This window comes from Colossoma macropomum, unplaced genomic scaffold (assembly GCF_904425465.1).
Source record: "Colossoma macropomum unplaced genomic scaffold, Colossoma_macropomum, whole genome shotgun sequence".
Classification (NCBI taxonomy): Eukaryota; Metazoa; Chordata; class Actinopteri; order Characiformes; family Serrasalmidae; genus Colossoma; species Colossoma macropomum.
The window spans coordinates 11,826,263-11,845,068 of NW_023494795.1; the positions used below are offsets into that span (position 1 = coordinate 11,826,263).

The 18,806-nt window shown below is 40.8% G+C and overlaps 1 protein-coding gene across 1 annotated transcript in view; it reads right to left on the reverse strand.

The window, feature by feature from the left end:
- Positions 1-18,806, reverse strand: part of scfd2 (sec1 family domain containing 2) — a 236,551-nt gene that overhangs the window by 25,183 nt on the left and 192,562 nt on the right. Inside the window, exon 6 of the mRNA XM_036581471.1 lies at positions 10,296-10,441. Within this exon, the coding sequence (XP_036437364.1) occupies positions 10,296-10,441 (146 nt within the window). The remainder of the gene's footprint in view (positions 1-10,295; positions 10,442-18,806) is intronic.

The following is an 18,806-nucleotide window of genomic DNA, read 5'->3' on the forward strand; positions in this document are numbered from 1 at the left end:
GGAGTTCGGGGGAACTGTATAAGGATCGCAGCCTATTTCATCGACTTTGTCAAGGTGATATTTTTTCTCTTCCAAAGTAAGGAGAGTAATTTTAGGCATCTTTCACCTCTTTCACCTGGAGCAGCGAAGCCAGAAATTCGATCCCAAATATGATGGCCACAACAGAATCATGGAACTGAAATCCTAGGATAGCAGATGTTAAACACTGCTGTGAGGAGAGCATTAGTGAGGTCAGGTACTGATGTTGGATGATCACAAACTGCACTCCAACTCATCCCAAAGCTATTGGATGGAGCTCCATCAGTGCAGAGAACAGATTTCCACTGTTCCACTAGGGCAGAAAGATTAATCACTTTTATTTTGAAATTGCAATTTGAGTGCAATTTTCAAATCTCAAGAGCTGCAATTTTTACTATAACCTACATTGTCAACAATGTTGTTTTAAGTGGGGAAATTTGAAGTTATAACATAGAGCTTGTGAACTGCTTGTAGTTGAATTGGACCAATCAGACTCTTCCAAACACCCATGCGCTGTGCTGTACATGATAACATAAGCACACAACTGTTGGCCTGGCGCTCTACACGGTCAGAAATAAAGGTTCTGTGCAGGTACATTTCTTGTTCATCGAGGTACAAACAATGTAAATGTTCCCTCAAAGGTACAACAGTGGTTTTAAGGTCCAATTGTGAAACTTAAACGAGTTAATAAGTGAAAAGTACATATTTGTATCTTAACCTCAAGTCTTAAAACAGAACAATAAAATAAAAAACCTGGAGACGAGACGGGGTGTGTGGAGTCAGTACAACTTAAAAATATAAAATATAATTTCTGTAGATTATGGTACAATTATGTTTCCTAACTAAAGGTACTGAGATGTACCCTTGATGGTTCCACCCCAGTGACAAGAGGTGACAGTTTACTACCTTTATTTCTGAGAGTATATGCTCAGTATTAAAGCCTCAAGCCAGAAGAAACCAAAAGACAAAAGGAAGAACAGACATTGAAAACGTTATGACCAATCTAGAGCAAGGACGAGAGTAATCGTCAGTGTGACAGTCTGGAGGGAGCTCAAGTGCATGAAGAGTGATGCTGAGAAAAAATGTGGTCTGAGTTAAGCAGTTAAGCTTCTGAGGGAGGTGAAAAATTGCGTACTCAATGTCCATGAATTCCTCCTTTACAAAAACACTTCAGGTAACTGTGATACACTTTTCAGTTTCTGCACAACTTTAGACTCACTAGCGATCCTGATTTATTTCTGATCTGCTGATGCAGTTTCTAGGCTGCTTAAAGACAACAGATCCAATAATAAGTCTTGAATTCTGAGACTGAAATCAATAATTATAATATAAATGATAAAATACATAGAGGTTGGTAGTAACTAGTTATATTTTCTCAGTTATGTACACAAAGACTCCAGGGAGTTCTTAATAGATAATAATTTTATTTATACTCAAGCTGAGTAATTTCTGAGCAAAGTAATCTACTTTTAACATTTTACTGCTCATTTTTCTGTTGAAATTCATCATACGTTGGTGACTGCTGTGTGCTTGTCACAAAGCTGACTGTAGAGATATATCAAATCTTATTTTAGACCAAGGGCACATCAAAAAGGAAAGATGAGTGTCTAGCGATCTTCAGTCTCTATACTGACATATCATCACTGTGGAAACAAAACTCACAGCAACGATACATTATTTAAAACTCACTACATTGTTTAAATATGCCAAGCTGCTCTTTATATTGTGTCAAAATTTCATGATGCATGGACCAGAAAAGGTCCAAAATTACTTATAAAGAAATTTTGATTACATTAACCTACATTAGACGTTGAGACCGATTTTCATTCTCATTCAAGGTAACATTTTGGAGATATAAGCTTTTGTTCCGACAGTGACTATATATATGCTAGATGTACTAAAGAGTTCTGCTGCAGTTCTATTAATGATTTTTAAATCTTGTACTTTTGTACTCCTGCTTAAGCAGCTGTAAAAGTTCCAGTCCTACAATCTGATTGGCTGAGCCGCGTTCAAAGCTGTTGTAAAATCCACGATATATAGCCGGAAAAACCCTTGTGCTGTCAATGAATAATCTAATGCTGCTCACATGGACCACCGAGTACATTTATGAAGTATGAACACTTTTTTGGTTCAAACTGAGGGGCTGGAGACTTAAGTTCTTAACTAGACCTAGGCTGGTCAGTTAGCTAACAGGCTAAAAGATAGCAAACAGCCTAAACAACTCCATCATTAATATCACAGGCTTGAATTGAAGTACTTACGGTGTGATTAACTGTAAAACTGCAGTATGAAAGTCTAGAAAATGTCACTTCAATGACTTACACGCTTCAAATCTTTGTGTTTCAGTCAGAAGTCGAATCAAATCCAGGCTGAATCCCAAACAGCTCCGTACTCCTAAATAGTGTGCTAGATATGAAAGTTTAGAAATTCTAGCTTCGACAGCCAAACAGTGCATCATTTACTGAGTGTGGATGTGTCTGAGTCCCAAATGACTATTACTTAGCTGTATTTTGCTCTGTTGGGCTGCAGGATATTTAAATTTCTACGTAGTGCACTATGTAGGGAACAGGGAGCTGTTCGAGATTCAGCCCCAGCATGAGAAGAGGGGCACCGCTGAATTGGTGCTAAATAAGACTCACGGTGGTAATTTGGTGACACAAAAAGTACTTATAAAGCAAACGTTTTTGCATTGAACAGTGCTGTGATATCATACGCTCATTGTTATATGACAAAAAGATAACAATTCATGAAATGACCGCAATATACAGCGACGGGCGACAGAACGTTCTCCTCATGCAGCGGCCCATGGTTGCGTGGCAACGATACTGTATGCTAAAGGAACTACATGTCTTGGTGGAATACATATTTATGTTGATTATTATATAATACCTTATGATTATTACATATTATTTATAATAATAACTCTGTGTATTTTATCATATTTCATGCTGGCTGCCATTTTATAAAAGCAATAAGCCACTTGAGGCCGTGTGTTATCGTGGTTTTTTTCACAGGGAAGGGAGTTTTAGAACTAAGAACACCCTCCTGTGATAAAATCGCAGTGACCCATCGCCTCTCGTGACTTATTGCTTTATTATTTCACTGATACTTGAGTATAAGTTAAGGCCACTATCCTCCTCATCTACAACTACCTAATACCTTAATAGGTTCACTATACAAGTGTGCAATTACACACTGTAGCTTGTATCTTTATCATACACAATTTGTCCACCACACTCTACTCCATTCATCATTGGTCAGTTTCTTTCTGACAGCATATTATTATCATCTCCACAGCAGTGACACTGATGTAGTAAGGGCATGGTAGCGTGTAGAGATTTTACACACTGTCATAGCTGGAGTTTTTCACCTGTCAGTGTCGCTGCTAGGTTTAGAGTTGTCCAGTACTAAAAATATCCAGCCAAGAGGGGCTCTGTGGTCAGAAACAGACCATTGTTGAAGGACTAGAAGATACTCAAAAAAAAGTATGCATCAACATGAGTTACAGTCTCTGTACACCAGCACGACGTAGGTGTTTCTAATAAAGTGACCGGTGTATATTTCTAAGACAGACAAACTGCACATGATACATCTAAACACAGAGCTCACAGGGATTTACAGCCCCACAGTTCAGTTTAGCACACACTGTTTAGAAAATATGCAGATAAGCTCCAGTTATGAAAGAACACAATCAGACTCTCAGAATCTAAAAACAGCTGTTTGGAGCAAATGAGTCACTCTAGATAAAAACTTTGGAGGAGTTGAAATTTGAAAAAAGGAGAAGAGGGTTATGGGTAGTGAGGACAGCAGACTATAGCGATGTGATTTCCCAGAATTCTGTCCTGCTGCTCCGTTCGAAGTTGGGTCTCCAAAATTCCTGCCGATAACAGACACCAGCCATCGATTCTTGATTAACTCACATGGTCGGATGAGCGTGTGTGCATGCATGTGTTTATGTGAGCATTTGAAGACAGTGTACTAATGCAGGACAGCACAATGTTTGTTAATTGTTTTATAATGTTGGCTTTTGCAATGCTGATATGATATGCGATTGAGCTTTTTGACCAATCACAATGGTTTTTACTGCGTGCTGTGACCAATCACAGCACTAGATGAGTGTTTCTGTGAGTGTTTTGGTGAAAAAGTATTCATATAATCCACCAAAATAGATCTTTAACCATTTTACATTTAATTCACTGATGCATTTGTAATATACATCGAAAAAAAGTGATGTACTGAATTTGCATTTAATGCACTGAGTCAAATGTGTACCACTGTATCATCACGTATCATTTGTGCATGAATAAAATATGTTACATCAACACTATTATTACCAAAGTTAAGTAAACCAAAAGATAAAAAGGTGTTACGGTTGTATGCAAAAAAATTATATTTTGTGTGTTACGTTTGTTCCCTTATTTTCACTTAGAAAATCAACAAAACAACAATCTGTAATCTGACTGGGGCTGTTCAAACTTTTACATATGATTGTATTATTATTACAATTGAAATATATATGAAAAAAAACAATATTAGCATTTTATCCATACTAGGCAGCCCTACTGTGTATTAATCTGATTATACTGACTCTTTGTAGACTAATTATAAAAACTGAACTTTATGGGTCAAATCTGTCTCCAGTCTCCTCAAACCACTGCATCAAAATCAATCATCATTAGACCAACTATCACACTAGATGCCATCACTCTTGTCTGCTCTACACACTACATGGCCTGGTGAAAATGAGCCCTGAAAAAAAGGAGGAAGGTGACAGCATTCCCTAGAGTACATTCCTCATCTGTGTGTGTGTGGAGCCAAAGTCACGCTATGTTCCCAACCTCTCAAACATAACACATCTGTTTACCATCCTGCGCTCTCTTCTCTCTTACACAAAAAGACAGTGTGATTCATGAGAAAAAAAAAGCTGACTTGGCTTTTTAGAGTCAAATTGCATTTTGAGGCAACATCTACATGAAACAGCAATTTACCCCCCAGGCTACAGAGACGCTGGACCTGCATTTCAGTCACTAGGAATGAGTTCACACACCGATGTCTGGCATTACAACTCAGCACAGCTAACTTCTTTATTAACATATAACAAGGCAAAAAAAAAATGAATTTCAAAGCATGCATTTTGTTTTTTACTGGATGTTTATTTATGAAAGTCTGGTTCATACTGGATGCTGTCAGTCGTTAGAAATCATTTCACGCACTGATAAGAAACACAATTCTGACTAAGTTACTGAACCTGTAACATTCTTAAAAGTGAGATGATTTTTCAGACAGAGCATTTTGTAATATTTACCAAAAATCCAGTAGCTGTCAATAAAATATACGTTCAACAAAAAAAATTCCAGTCTCTGTGGCTACTATGAGCTCTGTAAACAGAAGAAAAAACAAATGAGGTGAACTCCAACATCCAATCAATCAGGACAATAAGGTGTATCACTGCACATGATGGGGGGTTCAGACAAGCAGGTAACGGTAGAGAAATTGGCATTTGTGCCATTGCTTATGATGGCTTAAGGCCTCGGCAGACTTTTGCCCGGCTTCAGTAAACAATATGACGTAATTTCAGAGAAAATGAACAACTGCAGACGTTGCGTGGAGGCTTCGTTCACCATGTTGTGCACATGGCAGCTTGACAAACTCTGCAGACGAAGATGCTACGCAACAAGGCCTGTGACTGGTCTGTAACAAAACAAAGATGGACGACTTTGCAGAGCTTCGTTTTGCAAGAAGCAGGCTAAGTGCTTTTGCAGACACACCAATATTTCACTGTGAAACGCGCATTTGTTAAATAAACAATGAATATCTCCTCAATGTAAGATGCTAAGTGTACTAAGCACCAAAACACACAGGTTATTCTATATTTAGGTTCACAAGAGGACGAGGCTGAAGTTGGCTTTCTACTCACCAGCTTCTTGTTCTAATTTTCCCATTCCACCTTAAATGGTGGCGGTATTCCGAACTCAAACGTCGCCATAGTTAGAACTGTGATAGAATTGTTTTCCACTAGTCATGGAACTTATCATAAAATGTCATAGCGTCACCTGTTGGAGTGGAGCACCACGAGAGGCAACAAAAAATTGCAAAACTTATGTGAGATTGTAAGCTCGCGAAGGCGCCTTTGGCGCATTTTGTTTCGCATTTTGTTTCGCAAGAAAGCCAAAGCCCTAACTCTGCCAAACAGTCATCTAGAGCTTGAAGAGTGATGCAGACCTTGGTCTATATACATGCTATACAAGTACTGTTTAGGATAAAGGCAATTATTTAGCACAAAGCTAAATGGTGGAGTGGAGGAGCCTGGAGGTTGGAAATTTTGGCAATTATGGGCGGCCCTGATGTGATAGGGTTTAGCAGGAAAGCTAAAATTTAGTGAACAGCTAATGTTGGTTGTGTTTCAGCGTTTAATGCTAGCAGCACAATTTATTTTTCACATCTGCGAGCCACAAGCGCCATTATCTTGACTGAGGAGTATTTCCTCCATTTGTTATTTCAGAAGAAAACACCACAGTTTACTGTCTTGTTTTCTACTGGCTCAGCCTTCACGAGATTCACAAATTCATGGGGTCAAAGTTCATTTAGATGAACCCGGCCGAAAAGCTAAATGAATCTCTACCGGAAGCTAATTCCTTTGTCGCATTCACATGTTCTTTCCCCATTTAGACGAAATGGCTTTTCCGCCAGTCAAGACTAGTCACAACTCTGAGGGACTCACTCAGTCCAACAAACTAACGTTAGCTCGCTAAGTGTTGTGTTAGCTAAGGTTAGTCGTTAATCAGATGCATCAGCCTCCCCTCCTGGCATCATTTGTGACGATCAATTTCAAATGAACAGACAATCGGCTACAACTAAGCATGTAACGTGTCTTTTGGGGGCACGGCTGTGGAGGGGCTGTGTTTCTTTGGTTTGAGTTTCAAAATACGTAGCTTCATCTAATCAAACCGAGTCAAACTGGCAAATCAATGCCCAGATTTGTACACGTACAACTTGCGTACAACATATAAGTGGATTAATTGCAGGTAAAGACTGTAAGCTTTGAAATCAGTGGGCAGCTTCCACATTCACACACCGCCACACAGTAAACACGACCAATTCTGCAGCACAGTTTGGATGTTCACTCAAAACTAAGAGAAACATTTGAACAGATGAGAATGTCATCAAAGCAGTTCAGACTTTTCCTCTCTCGGTCATGGATGTGCACACACACACACACACACACACACACACGCACACACACACACACACACACACACACACAGAGAGAGAACAAAGGCCACTGATAGAGCTGACATTCCTTGCTACGGCTTTCATTTTTTCCACACTCCCTTAAACGTTTTTTTCCAGTGTCAAAATTTTTCCACCGTCAATTTTACATTTTCTCACTCTGTCAGTTTCACAGGGGTCAGAGGTTAAACAGCTAATGAGAGCCTCCCAGAAGATCAGAGGAGCTGAAACTTTCTCTCTACTGGATCAGAAACATTTCGTCTTTATGCTGTCATTCAGGAAACTTTCGCTCAGTTTAGTCCCCTAAAATTAATAAAGGACACGATTTTTACACACTTTCTTCCTCCCTCTCTCTCTCGCTCTTTACTTTTCTCCCTTTCTTTCTTTCTTTCTGTCTTCTCTGTCTCTCTCTGTCTTCTTTCTTTCTTTCTTTCTTTTTATTGTCTCTCTCTTTCTTTTCTCTTCAATTATGAATTTTTCATTCTCTCTCTCACCCTTCCTGTCTGTGTTCTCTCTCTTCTCTCTCTCTCTTTCCTTTTCTCTTTTCTTGTCCTCTCTTTTCTCTTTTACCTTCTCTATTTTCTTGTCTTTTTGTCTCTCTCTCGCTTATACTTTCTCACTCTGTCTTCATTCTTTCTTCCTTTCTTTCTTTCTTTTTACTCGTTTTTCCTCCTCTTTAATTATTAATTTTTCAGTCTCTCTCTCCCTCCCTGTCTGTCTTCTAACCTTTTCTATCTTTATCTCTCTTCTCCATCAATCAATCAATCAATCAATCAATCAAGATATCTTTATTGACATGATTGGATCAAATACAATATTGACAAAGCATAATATCAACAATAACAGTAACAACATCAACAAAGAAACGACAACAACAACAAATACTAGAGATGCACAACGATATCAGAACCATTCTGTTACCAGCAGACAATTTTGTTTTATTTGTTTTATATAAAAGAGAGTTATATAAAAATTTCCCATATGAGTGCATCTCTCTCACTCTGTACTCTCTCTTCCCTTTTCTCTCTTCACTATCTCTTCCCCCCCAATTCTTTCTCTCTCTTTTCCAATTCCTGTTTCCTTCCTTTTGGCTGCTTCTTTGCTGAAGAAGAAAAGCAGGAGCAATTCACAGGTACAGCGAGATATTAGTTTATATAACTGCTGCTCTCTCTCTCTCTCTCTCTCTCTCTCTCTCTCTCTCTCTCCCTCTCTCTTTGACACACAGTTGCACGTACACATAGGAACAAGGAGCTGGGTAGGTACAGTTCCTCACACACACAATGCAGTTATCAGTTGTGACGCACAAACAAAGGCCTGGCACATCTCTGTGCAGCTGAAAGGGAGAGAGACAGAGAGAGATAGAGAGAGAGAGAGAGAGAGAGAGAGAGAGATTGTGTTTGTGTGAATGTGTGTGAGACACAGTGACTTCAGCTGAGACAGAAAACCGAAACAAAGAATGTGACGAAGATGTTTGTTGAAGCTGACTGAGTATGTTTTGAGAGGCATCAGGCTACACTGCATAATCAGCATCACTGTTTGAACATAATTAATTACAGATACCAGTGAAACAGAATAATACATATCAAACACCTCAGCCTAAAGGTTTTTACACAGGAAACGCGACACAAATAAACGACATGAAAATGTGAAATGTTTGGCCATTATTTTGCATCAAAACTACACAAACCAGACACAATGCAGTTTTTTCCTCATGTTGTTTTTGCTGCAGAGAAAAACTGAATGGATGGGCAGAATGTGTTCAAGTGCAAAAAGACGTCCTTTGCTCCTTACATAACGGGCAAATGGTGACACTGGGCAGACTACTTTTTTATTCTGGAAAATGCAGAAACAGCCGTGACTGGTCAGAGAATTCATGTCGCCTTGTTTAAATGTCCTGTCAATAAGTAGTTTTCAGTAGTCAGCAAAGATCTTAGCATATGTAGTCTCGGCCTCTGACGCAGAGCTGACAGAGGTACATTCAGTCTGATATCTACTGCACGCTAAATTAGCCACGTCTACCAGGATTTTGTCAGCTGTATTCTGATTGGTCGGTGTGTACGCACCTCAGTGTGCCTGTTTTATGTCCAATGTGAAAGTTTTGTAAAAGTTAGATGCTCTGCATGTTGCAGCTGCACCAGACTCTGGTGTGCTTGTGTGTTATTTCACAGTTTTGATATCTTCCCATCTATTTTAAAAATGTGGAAAACAATTAAAATAAGCAAATAGTTTCTATGAGTAGGTGTGTCTAAACTTTTGACTGCTATTGTACTGTATGCATACATATAAGCCCAGGTCACTCAGTTCAGAAGCTGAATTGGGGCAGTCATGGGCTGGAGGTTAGGGAACCAGCCAGTTCGATCCCCTGAGCCGACAGTACGTGACTGAGGTGCCCCTGAGCAAGACACCTAACCCCCAACTGCTCCCCGGGCACGGGGATAGGGCTGCCCACTGCTCTGGGCAAGTGTGCTCACTGCCCCCTAGTGTGTGTCTTCACTAGTGTGTATGTGGTGTCTCACTGCACGGATGGGTTAGATTGCGGAGGTGAAACTTCCCTGTTGTGGGACTAACAGGGGTCACTTAATCTTCATCTTAATTAGCCACTTGTTGTAAAGTAATTTAATGAATATGAAGGAGGAGACTGGTCACTGGTTGAAATAAGAATGGGAAAGATGGTAACGCTCACCATGGTGTCTGTTTACAAACAAAGTCCTGCCCTTCAATAAAAAGAGCGAACCAGCTTACCGGTAAAGCTGCCAGCGGAAATAACCTCCCCTTTTGTTGCAGAGCACAAGCCCAGTAGCCCTAACAACCTGAAAAATGTGTTTTTTGTGCGTTATTTGAGCCACACACTACAACCTATCTGAGAGGATTGTCACATTTTTTTGGTCTCTCTCCATTCAAAGAGACAGTAGTTTGGTCTTGAATGGTTGGAAATAACTGCTCAGCAATGTTGCCAAGATGGCCACGGAGTGAACAGACTTTCCTAGAAGAACTCTGGTAACAGTTGGTGGTGTGATGACCTGTGTAAGTGTTGTAGTGGCACTGACCTGGTGTACACCATCTCCAGCACTGTAGACTGAGCGGAGCTGCTTCAAGTGATCCCGAGCGTGGCCTATCCCCCTCAACGTCTCAAACACACGTCCCAATGCTGTGTGTGCACGCTCCATCGTCAGCTCCTCCAGACTGGACACTCCTATACACACAAACAGAGGATATGATGATCTTTTGGCCTAATCGTCCTCATATTCCTGTTACATTTACATTTATATACATATATATTCATACGACATTTGAAAAGATCTGTATCACAGCTGGCCAATGCATATTTTAGTTGAGGTGATATAAACACTCATTATTCTCAGCAGCGAGGCACGTTTTCAGAAGTTAAGAAGCAGTTTGAAAATCCGCAGCATGGGACTATTTTAAAGTGGAAAGCGGTTAAACGGCTGCGTAATATCTCTAATGTATTTACTGTATCAAAATGCAGTTAAACTACACGTAAAATGTATGTGTGTGGCTGCTACACAGGTAGCAGTGTTAAAAAGCTAAGAAAAAGAAGAACTTCGCTCATACTAGAGTGACTTGAAATACAAAAGTAGTTTACCACTATTGTCAGAAGAAAACCTCGTATCTCCATTTTTGACGTTTTTTAGTTTTTGACATAATTTGAAAATACCTGTTACACTTTTTACTGCGTGTAAATTTCATGATGAATGGACTAAAAGAAACGACCCAAAATGACTTGGAAAAAAGTCCGGTTCCATTGAACTACATTAAAAGTAAAGTATGTTTTTTCTTTCTCCTGTCAAGTTACCATTCTGGAGATAGGAGGCTTTGATCCAACAGCAATATTCAAAAGATCATTACATGTTTTTGTTACAGGCAGTTTTGAAATAAGGTGTAGGTTCAGAATGTACATTTGTAAAAGTATGTGGACTCCCCTTCTAATTAGTGAATTCAGCTACATTAAAGTGCACCGACTGAAGACACAGGCATTCAATCGCGCACAAACACAACCTGTGTAATCTCCATAGAAAAACATCGCCAATAGAATAGAAAGGTCTGGAGTGGCCACAGATGAACCTAAGGTCACCATGACCAATGCCAGCTAGAGGGGCACTGTTACGATGCCAAGCTTTGCTATTTAGAACCATTTTCAAAAAGATTTTATATAGAAACATACACAGCACATCCTCCCTCTGTCAATCTGAAGAACCATTTCACAATACAAAAAACCCTTTAATGGATCTTTGAGTGTTCATGGTTCTATACAGAGCCATTGTCTTTACTGAAGAACCCTTAAAGAACCATCTTTATCAAGAGTTACTGCATATTACTGCAGCTAAAGGAGGACAAACTCCCTATTCATACCCTTGATTTCAGAGGAAACACTGGATGAGCAGGTGTCTATAAACTTAATATAATGTATCATATCACACACATCCTACAAATGAAGAGTGTGGAAACTCTCTATCACTAATATGTAGTACTGTAATCTTAGCCTAGCATATCTTACCTAAAATGGATTGGTTTTATCACTTTCAATTTTCTACAAGTGTACACCGTCCAGCCGCGCTAAGCTGCAATATATACTAGACGTTGAAACATTGCTGTGCGGATTTGACTGCATTCAGCCACAAGAGCATAAGTAAGATGAGGTACTGATGTTGGACGATCAGTTCAGAATCACAAACTCCAGCTGATCCCAAAGGTACTGGATGGAGCTCCATCACTCCAGAGAACCCAGATCCACTGCTGATTTCACTTAGAAGAGGCGTCTGGATACTTTTGGGAATATAACATCTAATTGCATCTCTTGCTGATGACTATGTATTGGTTATGTAACAGAGTGCAGAGGATCCTCTCCAGCCACCCAAGGGACACACAGCATTCACAGTGCTCAATCCTGCCCTCTGTACCTTTGCTTTCAAACAATAGTGAACAGAGAAAGGCAAAACCAAATGTTGGTTTATTAATCATAAGTCCTGACTGGCTGTTTCAAGAGTTTCCTACATAGACAGCAAACATAATCACTCCAAAAAACTCCAAAAAGAATCCAGAGACGTGCACGTGGACACACACTTACACACACGTATGCACGGTCAAACTCAGGGGTGCAGATACGTGTACAAACACACGGCCAGACGTGATCTGTGTGACAGGCAGTGTGTGTCATTAGGCAACTGACTGTGTGGTACATCAGACTCAATGTTCCTGGTGAAAGACAGAGGAGGACAAAAGATCTACTGAATGAAAGAGAATGTCTCCTCCTTTAATCAATACTTAATGCGCTCCCACTACTCAATTGACAGGCCAGGAAACAGGAGCTTAACAAGCAGAGAGAGGGAGAGAAAGAGAGAGAGAGAGAGAGACAGAGAGAGAGAAAGAGAGAGTCCCAAAGAGAGAAATACACATATGAAAGTGAGAAAGAGGAGGGGAGAGAGGGAGAAAGAGCAAAAGAGAGAGAAAGAAAGAAAGAGAGAGGAAGTGAGAAATAAAGTGCAAGAGAGAAAGCAAGCGAGAGAGAGAGAGACAAAGGGAGTGACAGAGAGATGCAGAGAGAGAGTGAGAAAAATAGAGCAAGAGAGATATAGAGAGAGAGAGAGACAAAAATGAGAATGAGAGGGTGTGGGAGTGAGGGAAAAAGAGAGATAGTGAAAGAAAAAAGAAAGAGAGCGAGAGAGAGAGAGAGAAATAGAGAGAGAGTGAGAGAGAGGTAGTGAGAGAGATAGAGAGACAGAGAGAAATAAAGAGAGAGAGAGACGGTCAGAGAAGCACAAACAGAGAGAGAGCAAAGTTTTCCATTACAACCAGGAGTCAGCGGGACGAAGGGATGGATGGACAGAAAAATTTGCAGGGAATTAAATTCTGGAATGCCAGTTTGCGGTTGCCATTGGTGATTTGGGTGGGCATGGCTGGCACCTGGTCCTGAGCCTCAGCTGTGGAATGCAAGGTTTACTGGGTAATGAGGTGGGTGGCCATGTTGGAGACAGATCCAAACAAACAGGCACCTGAGAAGCAGGACAGAGAGCTCACGTTCCAACAGGCATTCACCTGCTCACCACCAGAGCAGTCTTATATAACAACATAACAGAGAAAAAAAGACCAGAAATAGGGCAGACCTGCTCTCAGAGAGAGAGAGGCTGTATAAATACATTAGTTTGACCCTGTTGTGGTTTTGGGAGGACACTCGGGGCAGCAGGGCTGCACAGGGCAGACTGTAAACAGCAAATGTCAAAATACAAGCAAAGCCAAATCCTGGATATTTTAGCCCATTTAGAAATCCTGGCTGGGCACATTTTAGGTCCTAAAAACAGGACATATCCTGGAAAAACAGGAAGTATGGTCACCTTATCTAAACACCAGTGGCGTCTCTGGCAGAGAAAGCCTGGTGGGGCACAATAAACTGTAGGGGCAGCAGCCGACTCATCAGCAAAACTACACACGAACCTGATCCAAACACAAACACACTCCACCAGTGAATTCACAAATTCACACAGTAACATAATGTGGTGCAGGAATCAGTGGAAGTGGAGAATATAAGTGATATGATAACAACATCAGATCTCACAAAACCTTGTTATACAGCATCGCATTACAAATCCAAAGTTATCTATCAGTGTACGATCACCATGGTCTGCAACTACATATCCAAAGCAACATATCAGAGCAGTGAAACATGCTTTCTGGGCATTATGAATAACACGCCCTGTAATAATGCAGAACGACCCACCAGTGACATTCACTGCTCGAAAAGAAAAGATGCACGACGATCTTTCATCTGGGCAAACTTGTCCAAAAGTCCACAAATCCATGAATGAATTCAACTGATAGCATATCAAGGGCAGGCAAGGAAAGCAGCAGAGTGTTTTTAGCTACACTCATAGTTAGCCATATTTTTCTTTTGAACCTCTCTGGATTAAAGAAGCAGTTTTTGTCTTTTCCAGACTGAATAATGCTGAAATCCTCAGGCTGGTGTGTCCCAAACGTTTAATCTCTAATTTCTGATCTAATGGCTGGTACCAAATCTAACTTTTATTACGTTTTCGACTCGACTCATTATACTGCCTTGCTATTATGAGCGGCTACCACAACTGATGAGGAACAATGGCTAGCTGCGTAGCAACTCTCATACCGTAAACGATGTTACTAAACGTCTGGACGTAGGTAAATGTATTATTTTTTAATGGCTGCTCTCAGCATGGGGCCAACCTGATTGCGCCCCACCACTGATTATTGAAAGGGTGTTGAACATGGGGAAATAGGTAGCCTACTGGCATTTACACAACAGGTACAGAAGATATTTAGAATGTATCAGACAGCCCTTCCACTGTCATATGTAATAAACACGCAACAATGCTAATAAATATATACATTAGTTGTTGTACTGAATTATTGATCATGTCATGCAGTGCTCCACAGCGACATCTGGTGGGACCAGGCCTCTAATGTAGAGACGCCAACTTCTATATAGCACCAAAAAGGTTTCTTCTATTGTTTCGATGTCAAAGCAGTAACAATAGCAGAACCCTTTTTTGGTGCTATATAGAACTCTTTTTAAAAGGGTTCTATTTAGAACCATCTACAGCATATTCTCTATCAATCTGAAGAACACTCTTAGAGTGCAAAGAAACTTTTAATCATGCAAAGGGTTCTTTGAGTGTTCACGTTTCTATATAGATCCATTTCCTTTACTGAAGAACCCTTGCAGAACCATCATTTTAAAGTGTGTAAGATAAGAAATAATTCCTAAGTTAAGATTTAGTTTTGTAACACGAATTTGTGAAAAATCTTATCTTGACCTTGTCAGAACAACCCTTACAGAAAAGTCACTACAGTTTCACACAAGAATAAATGCACGTTTTTGCACATTTCACGTGTCAAAAATGTGTGATCACAGGAAAATGTGTTCACTTGTGAAAAAATGTGCGATTACTTGTAAATACGTGGGTTACTGCACACTTCACAGGTAGAATACATGTGATGTTTCTTTGAAGGAAGCAGACAGAAAGCTTCTGGAATACCACAGTAGCCTTCATCTACATTTTGACAAATTGTTAAAAAGTATTTCTAGAGTTCTCCAGCTCACCTATGGCCATAACCTGAACCCTAAAGCTGACCCTTAACCTAACCCTGACCCAATGCTCCTCATGGACGTCGACACTGCTATTAAAGTAGCACACCCTGAAATTCAGCACAGGTTGTTCAACATGCCAGACTCAGTGCTGACAGCAGGGAGGTGAAGAGTGGCCTTCAGTGTGTGTTTCTGTCTCTGTGCCATCCACCTGCAGTGTGTTAAGCACTGTGCAGACGGAGTTGCTTTGGATGTCTCCTCTGTGCCTCCGATGAACCAAAACATCATGTCTCTTTACACCCTCCCTGCAGGCTGACAGTTTCACCCTCTGCTCTGTGTGTGTGAGTGTGTGTGTGTGTGTGTGTGTGTGTGTGTGTGAGTGTGTGGCAGTTATATAACCCACTCCACATTTCCCTATTGGGAAAAACCCAGTCCAAGCAGTGGTGTGTGTCTGTACGCATGTGTATTTATGAGTGTATAAAGCTTTAATCCCTGTTTGCCATAAATATTTATAAGTCTGGACTCAGGGTGAAAGATTCTCGGGTAATTCGGTGTGATGGCCCTCAGTCTCGTGTGTAGGAGGTCAGAGTAGGAGTCGCTTTGATGCAGCTGAAAGCACTTTATTTACAACTTTAGTTTAGTTAGTGGAAATCCTCTTACGCCTGCGCGTAATATAAAACAAATGACAACAAAGCGAGAGAGAGAGAAAGAGAGCATATAAGTGAGTAAGAGATAGAGAGCCAGATTGTGTGTGTAAGCCTGGTTTTACACAGTGAAACTGCATGCAACTTCAGCTGCTTGAACCCTTCATTAAAACTAAATTGTACTTGAGTTGCATGCAACTCACTTGCAACTCAGCCACAACAGTTGCAAGTGCCTCAGCTTCTTGAAGCAAGTTTAATGCAGCAGCCAATCAAATCTCACCATGTCGAACAACATACTTAATCAAACCATCGATTCACTGGATCAATGCATAAGAAAATAAAACAGAACATGGTTCACTGATGGGTTAGAAAGGAGACTCCCCTGGCCGATTCACGGTTCGTAGTGTTTTATCTTGTCAGTTTCCTGAGCCATGACAACAAACGTGAGTTTCTCAAAGCTAACGTTTCTGAAACCGGCTGCGTTAACTAATCAGCTAAAGGTAAAAGCTGTTTAAATGACTGCTTGGACCAGCCTGTATTCTTCATTAGTATGCTGTTATCGTGATCTCTGTAGCTAGATTAATTTCTCCTCTCTTCATGCTCCTTAATGTTACACAGAGCTCAGACTACTGTGGGACCCAAAGCACAAAAATAATTACAGAAGAGGAAACAGTGAGAGAGCATAAGAGTGAATGAGTGAGTGAAAGATCATAAAAGTGAATGAGTACAAGAGAGAAGAGTGAATGAGTGAGAGTGTGAGTGACAGCATGAGTGGAAAGTAAAAGCAAATGAGTGAGTCAGTGTGAGTGAATGAGTGAGTGAGTGTGAGTGAGTGATTGAGTGAGAGAGGATGTCTCAGTGAGAGGGCATACGAGTCAGTGAGCATATAAGTTGAGGGAGTGATCATGACTGAGTGAAAGAGAAAGAGCATGGCGAGTGAGTGAGTGAGAGAGAATGACTGAGTGAGAGAGCATACGAGTCAGTGAGCATATAAGTGAGGGAGTGAGCAAAAGAGAGTGAGAGTGAAAGAACACAGCGGTGAGCGAGTGAGAGAGGATGACTGAGTGAGAGAGCATACGAGACAGTGAGCATATAAGTGAGGGAGTGAGCAAGAGAGAGTGAGAGTGATAGAACACAGCCGTGAGCGAGTGAGAGAGGATGACTGAGTGAGAGAGCATACGAGTCAGTGAGCATATAAGTGAGGGAGTGAGCAAGAATGAGTGAGAGAGAAAGAGCATAGCGAGTGAGTGAGTGAGTGAGTGAGAGAGGATGACTGAATGAGAGAGCATACGAGTCAGTGAGGGAGTGAGTGAATAAATAAGCGAGTGAGAGCGAGCTTGAGTGTGTGAATGCATGTGGCATGTGAGTGTGAGTGAGTGAGAGTGAACATGTGAGAGACTGAGCGAGCGAGTGAGTGAGAGTGCATATAAGTGAATGAGTGAGGGAGAGTGCATTGCAGTGAATAAGTGAGCAAGTGAATGAGGGAGTGAGTGACAGAGAGAAAGAGAATGAGAGTGAGGAACAGTATATGGGTGAAAGATACATATGAGAGTACATACATGTGCACATACTTTACTGTTTTCTGCAATATTATTATCAATATTAAACATTTACCAATCACGGCTTTGGCAACAGATGGTAATTACAACTCATGCCAGTGAGCCAGTTTGAATGAGAGAGACTGAAAGAGTGAGTGAGTGTAAGGGAGAGAGAGAGAGAGAGAGAGAGAGAGAGAGAGAGTGATCTGTGTTATTGCTGCACTCTTTGTTAGTCCAAATATAGCCAGGTTTGGATTTAGCCTGATGCCTGTTTGTTATGATTCGTCAGTGTTTGGAGTGGAACGCTGCTTTCCCCTCGGCTTCCTCTCCTCTTTTCTCTCGCTTGGTGGCTCCTGACAGAAGGAGAGATGAGCTCAGTAGGATGTAAGGGTGGAGGAGGGATGGAGGGACAGAGGCAAATTTGGATGTCAATGGTAGCGTTCCGGAAAATGAACAAAGCATGACAGCCCGCCTGAGGGAGAGAAGAACGCTGCGAGTGGGTAGAGCTACCGGAATGTACAAATACACAGCTGAGCGGCAGTTTGTGTGTGTGCGTGTGTGTGTGTGTGTGTGTGTGTGTGTGTGTGTGTGTGTTTGAGGGTTTAAAATCAATGCTGAGCTATTCTCAGTCATAAATAACAGGCAGTGACATTACACTGCTGTTTCAGTATGTTATATAATGTTACAATGATGATACACAATGATGTATCTATCTTAACTACACTAAATTAATGACATACTGGACTTCGTAAGCTGAATGCAGAGTCTAAAGCCCTATTGGAGCTGGATTAGTTATACCAGAGCAGGCCTGGTAATGTAATTTGCGTGTTATTTGACTTGCCAGTTCATATGGGATAAAGGATCCGTGCAATTTCCACAAATTACCCCGAATGGCCCAGATCAAAACATCATCATGTGGACGTTATGCGACAGTCTGAACAATAACAACACTTTGTGTAGCTAAATGTAAAATATGGCAGCCAAAAAAATACTGCATGAAGGAGGAGACTTTACACCTCGTTTCAGGGTTTGGTGACGCCGGGTTTCAATGGCAGCTTCAAATGATGCATAATCACAGCATAGCAACTAATGACATTTGCACCAAAACTGTCATTATTCATTTTTACATTATTCATTATTCAATTTTCCAAGCATTCTTTATCCCTAAGATTAAACAGGCTCTTTTTTCCTACTGTGTATAGCGACTGACATAGCGTCGCTGTCGTGATAAAACCTTGTAGCTCCAACATGGTAACTTCACAGGAGAAGGAAAATCTAAACTTTGAATGGAAGATTATTTTC